The sequence below is a fragment of the Spermophilus citellus genome (assembly GCF_964194105.1).
Source record: "Spermophilus citellus genome assembly, chromosome: 13".
Classification (NCBI taxonomy): domain Eukaryota; kingdom Metazoa; phylum Chordata; class Mammalia; order Rodentia; family Sciuridae; genus Spermophilus; species Spermophilus citellus.
Window position 1 is genome coordinate 68037274 of NC_138193.1, and position 16023 is coordinate 68053296.

The 16023-nt window shown below is 31.0% G+C and overlaps 1 protein-coding gene across 2 annotated transcripts in view; it reads left to right on the forward strand.

Moving 5' to 3' along the window:
* The window catches only part of FANCL (FA complementation group L), a 63643-nt gene that overhangs the window by 26214 nt on the left and 21406 nt on the right, over positions 1-16023 (forward strand). For both annotated transcript variants that reach the window (XM_081265564.1, XM_081265563.1), the window contains exons 6-7: positions 6619-6715; positions 13470-13538. In XM_081265564.1, coding sequence (XP_081121690.1) covers positions 6619-6715; positions 13470-13538 — 166 coding nt within the window. The remainder of the gene's footprint in view (positions 1-6618; positions 6716-13469; positions 13539-16023) is intronic.

The following is a 16023-nucleotide window of genomic DNA, read 5'->3' on the forward strand; positions in this document are numbered from 1 at the left end:
ACACCCTGATAAAATTGGGTTTCAAGATCTGTAGAGCTGCAGCTGAGACCTGAACTGTGTGGTTGCATATTAGATTTGCTGTCTTTTGAGGTCCTGCTTGAACAGCTGGCTAGCTTTTTAATTTAAAATATACTTTGATACACACATGATTTGCATGACAGATTGATTAAAATGGAATTTTTTTAATGTTAATGATTTTTAGACCATGTCAAAATGTCTGCATTTTCCTTATATTCTAAATAATAAACTTGTAGATTTCTCAGTGTTATAAAATCTAATAATAAAAGAAAAATCTTTTTTTTAAGTTATATCCTTGGCATTTCTAACCCTACAGGATCAGGAATTATAAAAATTTGAGTTGGAAAAGAAAAATAGTTAAAATATGATGAGTTTCCCTTTATTCAGATTTTTTAAAAAATAAAAGTGACAGTGGAAATTAGTTGCTGACCTTAAGTTTGACTGCTTTTGTTGTAATTTCTGTACTTGTTTCAGCATTCTAAAACAGCAGCTTCTTTATGGGGTAAGATGAAGGTGGTATGACAGTTCTAGGTTATTCTGGGTGTTACACTGACTCACAAGGGTAGGTGATGTCAGAAGATGACTTGATGCGTTTCTGTCAACTTCTACTTATGCTGTTTTATAGAGTGGTTCATTAAAACAATCAGAATTAAACAGAATTCTTTAGGTTTAACAGTCATGTATTTTTGGTACTAAGAGCATTCTGGAGTAGAAAGCACCAAGATACTCGAGCTTTATGCATAGGCTGACCATGCATTTCACTTTACCTAGACAGTCCTAATTTATGCCTTCTCTCTTGATTCCTTTCAGTCTCAAATTTGTCCCAGTTTGAGAGATGCATAGTCACTTTATTTATAAGATAATTTATATTTATTTTAACCACATGTCCCTAGATAATTCATCGATTGAATGGTTCTAACAGATGTGAGCTGATGCTTCCTCCTTTTCAGACAGCATAGTATTTATCATTTAAAATGAGTATAGTTCAACTACTGGCCTTTCAGTTTTATCTTGGGAAAGAGTTTACTGAGTTGCACTAAATCTGATGTGCTAGGAAACATTGTCAACATATATTGTTAGACTTTTTGATTAAGCCTATTATTTTGGAAGCTGATTAATGATTATATTTTTTATAATTCCTAATGCATTTCAAAGAATGATACTGGGGAATCTGGAGATACACACTCATTTATACTAAAGTAATCCCAATAATTAGAACAGAGCTTTAATTCTGGCTTATCACCTGTGTAAACCTGGACAAGTAACTTAGCTCTCTGAGCCATATTTTCTGCATTTTTCAAATGAAGCTAATCTTCCTAATAAGAAATAACACTTTATGAAACTCACAAAGTTTTTTATGTAAAGTAGGAATGCAGTTGTTGATATATTAGTTGAGCCAAGATGTCAGACAACATAAGTTTTATAGAACTTAATTAGGGTAGTCATTTAATTGCAACAAATGATAATTTCTGTTTTATAGCACATATGAGTATAGGTATTAACCAGTATGATTTTCATTCTAAGCTACCTTTATAAATGGGTGATTTTCCCTTGTATATATACATCCAAAGCACTCAATAATTACAAATTACAAAATAGTGAAAAAATTGTTTTCTGAATTGGTAATATGTTTATAGGATTTAATTTAAACAGTATTTACATTCATCTGTGTTTAAAATTTTGACATAAATTGGTAAATAATGAACCAGTCTGACAATAGCTTCTGCATGTTCATGTACACATATAGCATTGCATATACATATAAATAGAAAACTTTCATATTCCTTACCAAAAATCTTATTTGATTGGCAACCTAAAACTTAAATGAAAAAAAAAAAAACAATGTGAGTTTAGAGAAAGGTCAAGTACTTTGGGTCTACAAAAAATGTGAGAAGTTCTTAGAGGAGATGAGTACTGGGGTAACCTTGAAAGGATTCGAGAGAGCTTTACCAAGGAGGGAATGGTGGAGGCAAGGTTATAGTGAAGAAAGTGTGCAGTTCATTTTGGGACTTTGAGTGGAGGGGTTGCTCACATAAGGGGATTAATGTATTAGGGCTAGACTGGAGGATGTTGACTGCTAGTCTAATGTTTCTGTTTAAGCAAGTGATAGGGACTCCATGAGTGCTTTTGAGCAAGGGGTTGAATTGACTTAAGAGGTATATAAGAAGGCTAAATCTAGACACAGAAGGCAGGATGAATTGTTGTGTAGAAATAAAGTGAACATACCCATTAGGGAGGTTGTTTTGAGTAATCAAGGAATAAAACAATTACAGCTTACATTGAGAGTGGTGGTAAAAATGGAATCTTTGATACTTTATTAAATTATGGCTATCTTCAGACTGCTGTTTGAGGATATCTGCCTTTTGTTGGTATTACTACTTAAATGCACCTTGGTGATTAAGGAAAGAAAAACTACATAACTTAAGCTGTTGGTCAAAATTTCAAGAGAATACATTTCTTCTGTCTGTACTGATATATTCAGCTGTTCACAGGGCCACCACCCTCAGGAATAGCAAAATCTCCCTGAAATTTTAAGTATTAGTATTCTTTGCAAATGTTTTTTAAAAAAAGTTAATTCAAATTTAGTGTCTTTTATTTATGGCAAACAGACTTATAAAGAAATGTAGCAGATGATAAATACAGAGTGGAGGACCAAAAATAAAATATTTTATTCCTTACATTTTGTATTTATAGTTTCTTAGTCAGTTTTACAATATGCCCAGCTAAATAATACTTAAGCTCCTCTCAGTATAAATTTTCACCATGATTTTTGTGGGTATTTTTCTAGCATTTTACATAAACTTTTAAAAAAATTCAAGCTTTTCATTGATGAAACTTCCCTAAATGTATTCATTTAAATGAATTACTTATATTTCATTTAAATGAACAAAAATTATTCCCTATTGTTTAAGTTGAGCCACCCAATTTAAGAGGAAGGCAGAACATTTGAAGTGGACTTTCTTTGAAACACAGATTTGATATTGTTTGTGAGAATTTATCACCCAGTTGGTTGTTTTTTACCTTCACAGGATACTTTTTCCTATCATGAATCGATATAATTTTTTTATGCTTTATTTGTTAGGGTACAGGCTCATCTGCTAGGACAAGGAAAACCTCAGATTCTCAGTAGTTCAAACAAAATGGAATTTTATTTGTTTCTTATTTAACAAATTAGATATAGGCAGATGGTTAAAAGTAGGAAAAATAGGTTGGTGGCTCTGTTTCAGAAGGTCATTGAAGAATGCAGGAATTTTTAAACTGATTTCTTCACTATCCATTGTGATTGGTGTTCAATATCCTGTAGCCACACAGGACTATTGACATTTAGATTTAAATTTAAAAAATTAAATGTAAAAAAATCACTGTACTAGCTGTATTTTAAGTCCTCCATTAGTTACTTGTGACTAATGGCTACTGTTTTGGACAGTCCAAACAGAACACCACAGAAGGTTCTGTTGGCCAGTTTTGCACTGTTCCTGTCTTCATGGTCTTTGCTGGTTCATACTAGCCTGTCCAAGTTCAATCTATGGGAGGGGAATGAGATGAAGGGGGAGAGGAGGGTGCACTTTAGTTATAAATGATCCAAAAGATGTACATATCATTTCTGCTTGTAACCTTGTGGCCAGTTTAGTTATATGTCCATGTGGAAGGGCAGCTAGCAAGTCATTAGCTAAGTGGATTGTACTCTGGTAAATCAAGGTTTAGGTGGGGTTAGGGTGGGAGCCAGGGATTCCATTGCCAAAGGGAAGAAGTTGAGAATAAGCATCAGAGGAAAATTGGCAGTCTAGGTCATATGTACTGAAGATGTTCATAATTGCAGTAAGATTCCCCCCGCCCCCCAACAAAGTAGCCAGGAATTCATATGGGTAATTACGAATGTTTCTTAATTTTAATTGTTTGTGCTGAGATTAACATGAAAGTACAAGCATTTCTTACTGCTTTATTTGAATTCTAGTACTTCTTAAAGTTTTAACAAAAGTAACTTCATGGCCATTTGGACTGAAATATTTTTTGAGCATGTTACTTTATTCTCTGAAGTATTACCTCTGAAATTGTGGAATGATGATAATCTTATGTTGCTGTGATTATAAGATATAAGACTAGAGCTCTTATTTCTGATTTCATAGATATTCAATAATGATTTGAACATTCAGCTAATGAGTAGCACCATGAAGTACAGAAAACACTTGTTGGTTGTTTAGTTGTCCTTTTTTTGTCTCACCCAAACCCCTCTTTCTCGCTCACATGCTCTCTCAGGGTTTACACTGAAATGCAAACAGTCTTTGCTATCCATTTCCAATTCCAAGTCTTATTCTTTGAAACAAACACTTTGATCATGTTTACACTTCTACCCTTCTAAATAACATGTCTGTATTATTTCTTGATTTGCCAGTTTTAGGAATCGTATACTGATTGTGATAATAAAAAAGGATTTAGCTCATATACCACTTTCTCTCTTCTTTCATTATTTATTTTTCTCTTTCCTTTGCACCCAAGGATTTATCTTTTGACTCTCAAGTTAGGAATTACAGATTTTGTGATTATCCTTCCTCCTAATATTGGTCCCCTTTCTATGTTCCACTTTTTGTAATCTTTTCCTTTAAATAGTAATGTTCAGGAAAGATACTGGGGAACAATATTGGCCAAAAAAAAAAAAAAAAGCAATGGTTATGGTTAAGTATATTTACATTAGTTTCTATAACTATAATGAAGTCTTTTAGCATTTTGTCTTGCTGGAATCTAAAAATTATAATTAGTAAGCAGTTTATTTTTTATGATTACATAAATATTTTCACTGAATAATTTATAATAGAATATTTATAGTCTTTCAAAAGTCTTTTAAAGGACTTTATTGTTTATAATGTAGTGTAAAATTTTCTCTTTCCTCTTTGGTTTTTTCATTTAAAAAAAATCCCCATAATCTCTGCCAGTGTGTATCAATCATACTCTGTTCTACAGATTTTGCCTTTTTGCCAGCTGTCACCCTCCTGGAGCCCTCTTTCTCTTCTAATCGGTTTTGTCAGCCAGTGTTCTTTTAAGTACTAACTATACGTTCTCATAAAAGTTGTTAAAAATTTGCTTTAATTAATGATCTTTCTTGTTCTTTTTGTAACTGGAATTTCATACTTTAAAAAATTTCCTTTATGTTTTATTTTTTTTTAGTGAATAGAGGGAGAATATAAATGCATGTGCTCTTCTCAACTTGAATCTGTTTTGTAGAGGCATACAGAGTCAGATGCTCATGTATCTGAACCTTAGTCATGATAAACCATGATAAGCTCTCATGTTCAAATTTTTGGGAGGTAGGCAGTTGAAGGCATTTATAGATATAGTTGGAAAAAATTAACCATATAGTCACTACTATTATTACATAAATATACATTTTTTTCTAGAATAATATTTGCCTTTTTTTCTAAGACCCTAAATTATTTTTACAGATTTTGATGAAACTTCTATTTCTTGGTAGATTTTTTTTTTGATTTACTTTTTATATCATTGTCATATATATATATATATATACAACTTCTTCAGATCTAGATCTATTTTTTCGTTATAGTGTTCTATATCTTTATTGTCCAGCATTTATTGGAATTAACCCATTTTACAATTATACTTGGTCAGTAACTAAATGGCATATAGTGATGTCATAAAATGTCACCTAGGTTGGGAGGCTTATGCTACTTCTGAACTCTAATAGGTCTTACCAGCAGTCTGGGTGATACATTGTTCAATATTCTTAGGCTACTTTTTATCTCTACAAGAGAATAGTATTGTAAAAATGTCAAAAAATATCCACATGCCCTGTTCACTAGTAAATATACTGCTAAATTTGAACCATTTTGGCAGTAGCTTATGCTACTCAAGGGACCATATTTTTACAGAATGATATATTTCAAAAGATATTGGTTTCCATTGTAGAAAATTGATGCATTTAGAGCAACTTAAAGCAAAAACAATTGTGATTGTGTAATATGTTTAAAATATTAGTCATCTTGAATACATGCCTAGGTTAAGTGTCAGAAGCTATATATCGTACAAGAAGAAAATTTACTGTTAGGAGACCAGGTTGTATATGTGCTTATATAGCATTTTCCTTAGAGGATCAATTTGAGTATATGAACTAATATCAGCCAGATTTTTGTATAGTAACATAATTGATAATAAAAGAGAGGTTCATTGAGGAGAAAAACAAATAAAAGAAGCATAAATGTCTCATGCTGTATGAAACTACAGAAATGGATCAAAGAGTTTGACAGGAAGTTAAATGTGTACATAAGTAGAGGCTGACAGAAACATGCTGTGTGTGCTAAAAGTTCCAGTGATGGAAAACCGAAACATAGTGCTCACTGACCACAGCATGAGCCTTGACACACATTGTAAATAATCTGGAGATCTATGACTGCATTAAGCACTAGACTGGTGTATTAACGGCAGTAAATCTATAGCAGCAGAAAGGGTTGGCATACAGAAATTCCTCGGATTAATTTTTATAATTGATTAATAGTAACATAACAAATATTTTCATTTCAATCTTACAATCTCCAACCCCCTCCAGAGCTTACCCCAGTCTGATTATTTTTACTTTTTTCTCCTTACCAGACTAGTATCTGTGGATAGTTGCTTCAGTACCATCAAGTTAAAAGCAGAAGATGCTTCTGGTAGAGAACATCTAATCACTGTCAAGTTGAAAGCAAAGGTATGTGCCTTGTCTAATTGTTACTGTGGTCAGGAAATACTTTGAGAAATAGACTCTGAATATTTTTAATGTACATAAATAATGCTTTAAAAAGTGGATTTGAGAAAGCATCAGAGAATTTATTCACCAGGTTTCCAAAAGCCTAGATATAATTTCATGTCAAAATTTTAGTTTAAATTTGATCAATTATAGACTTAATAATAGAGAAATATTACAAATAAGATTCAGTAGCCTCTAAGTACCGTGGTGTTATTTTTGTAGCATCCTACAAAGACTGGATTCTTACATGCTCTCTAGTAAAGTTCTGAAAATGCCTTTTGCTCTCAATTCTTATGAATTACTTTTGTAGTTCTTGTCACTGACTTGTCCCAACCTCCAACGCAGACATACCTATATACATATTTCTTATTGTTTGTTTATTTCCTTTGGCCAAAGCTTTTTGGCATTTGTATATTAAGAATTTTCAAAGGTTATGTGTTTGTAGAGTCCTTATAGGCTAGTGATCTGTAACTATTCACTAATTTATTGACACAAAACATCTTTCCATTTTTGTCTTTATTTTTAGTCCTAGATTGTGAATCTTAGGAAATAAGTAGCATAAGCAAGATCAGTATATTAATCATTTACTTGGTAATCACTGGGAAAACATTAGAATTTAAAGAAAACCAGGACATCCAACCTTTTTTTTTATTGTTCCCAGTAGTCATCAATCAATTCTATTTTGGAAGATTGTAGTGATGAAAAGATCAATTGTGTTTGTCCTTTTTAAAAAATGTGTCTGGCATTTAAGCTTTCCACAAGAGAAAATTAATATATAAAGCTGTACTGGATGACACAGAAAAGTTGATATCTTATAGTGGTGCTACATCAGACAGTTTGAGAAATGACTTATTCTCTCTTCCTCTCACACACAGAATGCTTAGATATAATTTTGAGACCCATATAAGTGTCGAACAAAATTAGTGGGATAGAAACCTTATTTGTAAAAGAAATTAGATAGTTATTTTCATTAAAATAAAAATAATTTTATTTTCCTTTTAAGTTTTTAAACGTATGCTTTAAGATCTGCCTTTATCCTTTTAAAAGATCACATACTGCTAGTGGCAAGGGTTCTGTCATTTTCTGCAAAATACTTTGTTTTTATTTTGTACATTGATAAAAAGTTCCCTTATTGCTATGAAGACCAAAATTAAAGATTTTAAGTATATCTTGTCTTCTTTTTTATAAACTCTTATACTTACTAAGAAGATAATGCCTTAAAAATACACTGCCTTTTACGCTTTGAAGGTTTTATGATTGTCCTTATTTACTTTTTATTAATGTATTAATTGTACATATTAATGGTGTTCTGTGTGATAAAAATATTAATTTATGTTGAGAACACTTATATGGTCTATTTAGTCTCCTTTTTCTTACATCTTTTTAAGGTATATTAGGTGATTCTTTTAACATTTTCCAGGAAATATTTTCCAGTGTCAGTTTGCAACATTTTTTTCTTTTTAACAAATGTACATTTTATTAGTTTTTAGTTTTTAGTATATTAACAGTGAAAAAATTGCCCTTACTTAATTTTAGAACATATCCATCATTCCAGGAAAGAGTTTCACATTCATAAACAGACTCTCATTAACCCTTCCTCAGCTCTTGGACACCACTAATATACTTTCTGGTCCTATTTATTTGCTTATTCCAGACATTTCATATAAATGGAATTGTGTATACAGTCTTTTACTCCTTTTTCTTGGAGTAATGTCTTTAAGGTTCATATATGTAACAGTGCTTCATTCCTTTTTAGTTGCCGAATAATATTCACCTTATAGATACACCACATTTCATTTCCCCATTCATCTTTTGTTGCAACATTTGTTCCCATATTTTGGTTATTATGAAGAGTGTTTCTGTGAACATTTGTGCACAGGTTTTGGTGTATGCACAAGTTTTTCATTTCTCTTGATTATATACTTAGGAGTGAAATTGCTGGGTCATATGATGACTATTTTTTAACATTTTGGAGGACTTATAAAATCTTTCATATAATAGATGCACCAGTTTACAGTTCCATCAGACATATTCAGGGACTCCAATTATTCGATGCCCTCACTAACACTGGTTAAGGATATCTTTTTATTTTAGCCTTCCTGGTTGATGTGAAATGATTTCTAGTTGTGGTTTTGATTAGTTTTGCAACATATATAGTTATGAAGCTCTACTAGCAAGAAAGAAGAGAAAACTTTGAGCTAGGAAGATATTAGGGAAAAAAAGTGTTTATTAAAAAAAGTTAGGATGACAATCTTATATTGTGGTGATTTGTTAGATTCATTATTTGCCTGTTTAGTTGAGCATTATAGAGGCCAAAGTTATCTTTTTTAATTTTATTTTTAAAAATTTTTAGTTGTAGTTGGACCCAATACCTTCATTTTAATTTTATGTAGTGCTGAGGATCAAACCCAGTGCCTCACACATGCGAAGCCAGTGCTCTACCACTGAGCCACAACCTCAGCCCCCAAAGTTATTTTTTTTTTTAAAGAGAGAGTGAGAGACAGAGAGAGAGAGAGAGAGAGAGAGAGAGAGAGAGAGAGAGAGAGAGAATTTTTTTAATCTTTATTTTTTTTTTAGTTTTTCGGCAGGCACAACATCTTTGTTTGTATGTGGTGCTGAGGATCGAACCCGGGCCGCACGCATGCCAGGCGAGCGCGCTACCACTTGAGCCACATCCCCAGCCCAAAGTTATTTTTTATATGTGGTAATTTCTGTTTTTTGAGGACTATTTGGGACTGGGATTGACAGTTAAAAAACAGGAATAGCTAAAACTATTTGTTCAGAATATGTGACAAAGTTTTCATAAAATCTAAGTTTTAAACTAAGATTTTTTCCATGCGATTTCCCTGGAAAAAAATGGAAGGTGATCCTCAGGGTTATACAAAATTACATATAAGAGGAAAGGAGGGGTAAGAGAAAAATAATACAAGTGGAAGAAATGATTTACAGTAGAGGGGGTAGAGAGAGAAAAGGGGAGGGGAGGGGAGGGGAAGGGGGATAGTAGAGAATAGGATAGACAGCAGAATACATCAGTCACTAGAATGGCAATATGTAAATCAATGGAAGTGTAACTGATGTGATACACCAATCTGTATACGGGGTAAAAATAGGAGTTCATAACCCACTTGAATCAAACTGTGAAATATGATATATTAAGAACTATGTAATGTTTTTTGAATGACCAACAATAAAAAAAATAAAAAAATAAAAAAAGAGAAGCAATAAATAAAGGCAAAATAAAAAAAAATAAACTAAGATTTTTTAAATCAATTTTTTAAAACTTTTTTTTAAAACAAACCTTAAAGCAGGATTATTTTTCTGAATACACAACCTTTATTTCTTTGATTTGATGTATATATGTATTTAAAATATATTTTTTTCTTGAACACATTCTCTCGTGATTCAGTCACTGCTCATCTCCAAAAACCCACAAAGAACACTAATTTGAACTAGACAATTCCTCTTAAAAATAAATATGTAAATCAAAAAGGTGTAAAATAAGGAATTTTTTTGTGTTTTTAGATATATTTATGTAGTACTTATAGTGCATCCTGTATTATGGGATGGGATTATCTTTTCTGTACAAAAAATGTATCTTAGAGCTTTCTCAGCTTCTGCCAAGATCAGAACTACTTGGGGGGAAAAATCATAGATGTGTATCAGAAGCTGGGCATTTTGTGTTTGTTGCAATATGTATGGTTTCACTTGCAGGGGGTAGCCTTGTTTTTTAGATGGTCTGAACAGAACAGATTTGGTTAAGATTTTTCTTAGAATAATATATTACAGACTCTATAAAAAATATCATGACTGTAAGTGCATATTATATGTACTTAATATTGTGGAATAATTTTTTGTAATTACTGATTTGGATTGCTTCAAGGGAGATTTGAAGAGCTTTTTTTAATTAACACACATTAATTGTACAAATGAATGGTTCTACTGTGACATTTCCATACATGCATATAGTGTGCTTTTTTTGTTTTTAGAGAGAGAGAGAGAGAGAGAGAGAGAGAGAGAGAATTTTTAATATTTATTTTTTTTTAGTTCTCGGCAGACACAACATCTTTGTTGGTATGTGGTGCTGAGGATCGAACCTGGGCCGCACGCATGCCAGGCGAGCGCGCTACCGCTTGAGCCACATCCCCAGCCCATATAGTGTGCTTTGATCATGTCTTCCCTCTTTTACTTTCTCATATCTCCCTTCTTTCTCCCATATTTTTACTTAAAAATAATTAAATACTAATTCTTTAATTAAAATTTATTGTTATGGAGCATTTGTTATCAAACTTGTAAAATGGAAAGTTTTGACAGTTTCTGGTGGTTTTATATATATCTATATAACTTAACTCTTAAAAACTGTCTTAATTTTGGTCAAGCTGATTTGTGACATTATATATACTACACTGTACTTAGTACTACTGTAGTTCAGACTATTTTGAAAATGAATATCTAGGATGTTATTTCCTATTTTAATAATTCATAATAAATCCCCAAATGCACATAAATTTGCTCTTTTTAAGTTTTATGTAATTATGTAAAGTTTATTATGTAAATAAAATCACTCTTAATTTGTGAATACAATTAACATATAAAATATACCTGTATTCAACTTTAATAGATATGTATTAAAGCCACCCACATATAGATTAGTACAATTTATTATATACATGTTATTATCTTTGCATAAGTGTAATATAAAATATATTTGAAAGATGTTATCCTTTCACAGATGACACAATAGTCATTATTGTATTTGGGATAATATTTATTATAACCTGCTTTTTTGTTTAACTCTTTGTGGATCTTTTTCCATATCTGTGCATTTGTACCATTTACTGTACTGAGTCTCACTTGAATGTAGGATTTTATTCTCTTTTAGCATAATGAGCTATGAATGTATGTACTCAATGACTTCAAAGGCCACAGATATTTTACTTGATATATTTACTTAGAATATAGTAAACATTTCATTAACTTCTTATTGTATATTGACAATTTATTTATGTTTGAGAGTTGATCTTGTTCATTATTAGCATCTCTGGGAAAGAAGTAGCAGCAACCCGAAAGTGAACTAAACTTTCTATTTTGACCCAAGGAGATTTTAAGTGTGCATAATTTTTTAAAAAAGAATCATCACATTTTAGAGGGAAATGAGATTTTGTAATACTGTTGAGTTTTATCAGTTTTACTTGTGAAACAGTCATTGAAATTAAATAACTCTTCCAAGGTCATATTAGCTAGTTAATAAAGGTGGAACCAGAGAGACCTGAGGTCCCTACCTGCATTTACTTTGAGATATTCATGACTTTTTAATGTAGTGTACACATTGTTTTTCCAGTGATTATAGCAATTGTGTTCTGATATAATAATATCACCTTGTGATATTTTGAATTGTTTGAAATAGATTTCCTTATCTCAGCCTGATCATTTTTCATTTTACAGAATTTAAGCACTGTAATATTTTTATGTGGTTTTCTATGTGTCTCTGTATTATTAGTTTTATATAACCAGATAGTATACCACTTAAGGTTAAGGGGTGCTTAACCATTGAGCCACATCCCCATCCCTGTTTATTTTTTTATTTTGAGACAGGGTATTGCTAAGTTTCCTAGGTCCTTTCATAAGTTGTTGTGGCTGACTTTGAACTTGAGATCTTCTGCTTCAACCCCTGCTGAGATTACAAGGGTATTCGCAGTAGATACTGTTTATTTTTAGCCAATTGATCATTATATCAAAATGTTAATTTTTGAAAGCATCTGCTTTGTGCTGGTGTTTGTTAAATATTATAGTGATGATTTTTTATCCCCTTTGGCTTTTCCAGTGAAATACTGAATAATAAGATACTGAAAAACATAAAGGTCTGAATTAACTAAGTTTGTTAAATGAAAGTTTCCCTAAAACGAATTTTCTTTTAGTAAATTTAGTGTTTTAATGGAAAGAAATGAGTGCTTTTAATTATGTGACTTTGAAGATTTCAGAATAGAATTTTATTATAATCCTCTGATTTTCTAATAAAAAATTAATTTTAAGAAAAAATATCTTTTGTCTTTGTCAACTTAGAAACCTGATTTTTATCTACTTGCTAAAAATACTTGTTTTCATATGGAAAATTCATTTTTTTTTAAAATTTTCTTTTAGTTGTATATGGACTCAGTGCCTTTATTTGTTTTTATGTGGTGCTAGGATCGAACCTAGTGCCTCACACTTGTGAGGCAATTGCTCTATCACTGAGCTACAACTCCAGCCCAGAAAAATCATTTTTTAAAATTGATAGTTATATAGTCATTCTTATGCATATCTTGGTTCTTTTATCACATTAACTATTTAAATGTTACTGAAGCTATTTGAGTTTAAATTTTAGACTGGAAGGAATTAAATATCAACTATTTTGATTCTGTATTTTAAAGATAAAATGAGATTCAGTGTGACTCACTCTCAGATCGTAACATTAGCAGCTATCCTGACACTAACTTAGTTCATTTTTCTTTGCTTAACATTGACTGTTGTGGCACACTAAATCACCAAACTTTGTACCTCATGAACATATGTTGACTATTAATGAACTCTCCATATCACTGTAATAGTAGAATAAAAATATTTATATTTAGTGCATTTGCAGTTATATTTTTCCTAGTATATTCAATTTTTTCCAAAATACCTCGAGTGAAACTGTCACTGAAAATCAGAAATGACCAAATTTTATTCTTTTTCGTAGTATCCCGCAGAATCACCAGATTGTTTTGTGGATTTTCCTGTTCCATTTTCTATTTCCTGGACACCACAGGTAAATTCTTAAATTTATTTTAAGTAATTAAAAACTATATTTTTTTAAGTCAAGAAGCCATTATAGGTTTTAAAGTGATTTATTTTCCAGTTTTCTTAGAGCATTCTTTTATAAACAAGCCTTATACAACGCTTTAGTTATATTTTCTAATAGTTAATGTCCATTATTTCCTTCTTTCTCTGCACACACTCACACACATTATTCACCGTCTAGATCTTTAAGTTTCATTTTTCAGTGAACATGCAGAAGCCCTCTTGACATCCATTTTGTTTTTTAGTTTAAATCCTAAACAACCATGTAGAAAACAATACGCAGTAAGTGTAAAAGTGAATGGAAGTTTTTATATTGCTACAATTTTTAACGTTGATGATATTATATCAGAATCTTTATCATAGGAAAGTAAAAATAAAAACCCTGATATTTGTACTCAGTTTTCATGGTTTTAAAATGTTTGACTTGGTTTATCCTTGAACTTAGATTATGTATTTTCTTTTTTGTATGTTTTCATATATTCACACTGAAGTAAAGATAATAGAAGATTCTCCTGCTTCTGTTAATTTAGTTTCTCAGTACATTGGTTATATCTAGCAAGCTGATGTTTTAGAAGTGTGTTGTAAAATGTACATGTAGTCACAAGGTGCTTTGGATTATTAATAGTACACTCACAGAATTTCATGTGTGATTTTTAAATAAGTGGCAGAATATGGTTATTAAAGTTCGCAGGATAGTCTAATAGACATTGGCCTTATCTCACCAAGTGAATTGTCATAGTTGATAGCAAAAAGGAGAAAATGTTTCTATTCTTAGGCAAAGAGAAAGTGAAGAGTGATATTTTATGAATTTTCTGTGAATGGAAGCTACCCATTTTTTTGGTTAGCAAAATTTGGTTAGGTTCAAGTAAAAGTTGATACATATATTTTAAACTATACATGCATAAAAGTAATTATAAGTGAAATTAGTTTTAAAAAGTTTTTAAAGTTTAAACAACATTTAACAGGTTTTAAATAGTCTTACAAGTGTCCAAATATCACTTTAATTACACACATTTGTCAAAAAAATTACTGTTCTCATTTTTTTTTCTTTAAAAATAAGTCCTATTTCTCTCAGGGGAAATTGAGAAACAGCAAAATAAAGGAGAGGAAGAAGCCTTTGATTTACTTTGGGTATTTGATATATGTTATAATTTATTAAAATTTTTTTCCAAAATTGAATCATGTATACATGATTGTATAACTTTGAAATACATGTTTTCTATTTGGTTCTGAAAGCTTTATCTTTCTGTTTTAAGACAGTGAGATCATGAGAAAATATTATATCTAGATTTTATTACTCTTTCCAGATATTATCTTTAAATCACAAATTAATGTTTATCACAGTTCCAAATTTGAAGAACATAGTTTTGATGAGTTTTTTAGTGTTGTTTTAAAATGCAGATAACTGTACAAACTTTATGGAAAAGTTTGTATCAAATCAAAGTTAGTTTGTGACTGCTAGATTGGAATATCTTTGAAGGCAGTTTCTTTTAGATTTTGTATCCTTACTTAATACTGGTTCAGGGCCTTGTATATATAAGTTTGGGGTGCCTATAATAATAATTTATACTCAAGGTATTGATTTAATAGTTATTAGTTCTTTTTGCAGTTGTGCTAAGGAAACAAAATTGATTAGTAACTGGAATATCATACATTTTTTCTGAAGTTATAAATACACTGATATTGTTAGCAAAATACAGATAAAATTACAGTGTTTTTTTTATCCATAATTTAAATTTCACAGGTATTAATGTTTTTCACACTTGCTTCAGATATATCTCTAGTTTTTTTCCCCCCTCTCTCTTTGATAAATAAAAAGTTCTGGGAACAGCACAGACCCCATTACCTTTTCAGTCCTTTCTTTCCTATTTGCTTTTCTGCTAACGAGTTATCTCTTTTCTCTGGAATTGAATTGATGTGTATGCTATCCTTACAGACTTTTTACTACATTTAAAAACTGTATTTGTAGTTTGATTTTTTTTATACAATATTGTTTCAGTGACTTATCCATGATTTTTGTGTGCCTAATACATTTTTATCTTAAAATGCTGTATATCATTCCATTATGTCCATTAACCAGTTAATTTAGCCATTGCCCTGTTGATAAGGTTATTCACAGTTTCTTACTAGCAGTCCACAATGAAAACTTTTACATGTTTCCTGGTACATATATGTTAGACTTTTTGTATGGATTATTCCTAGAAGTGAAAATGCTGAATTGTAGGGAATATACCGCTGAGATTACTGCTATTCAGCTATGTATAGTAATCTTACTTTCCCAAATCTTTTCCAAGTGTTATTATGATCTTAGTTAATCTGACTTTAATTCTTTATCAAGAATTGATAATCATTATTATTATGTTCATAGTCTTTGCTTGAGTTTTTTTTTATTCTGAGCATTCTTAATTTATTTTGAATCCCAATGCTTTGTTGGTTATGTGGAATGTAAATAT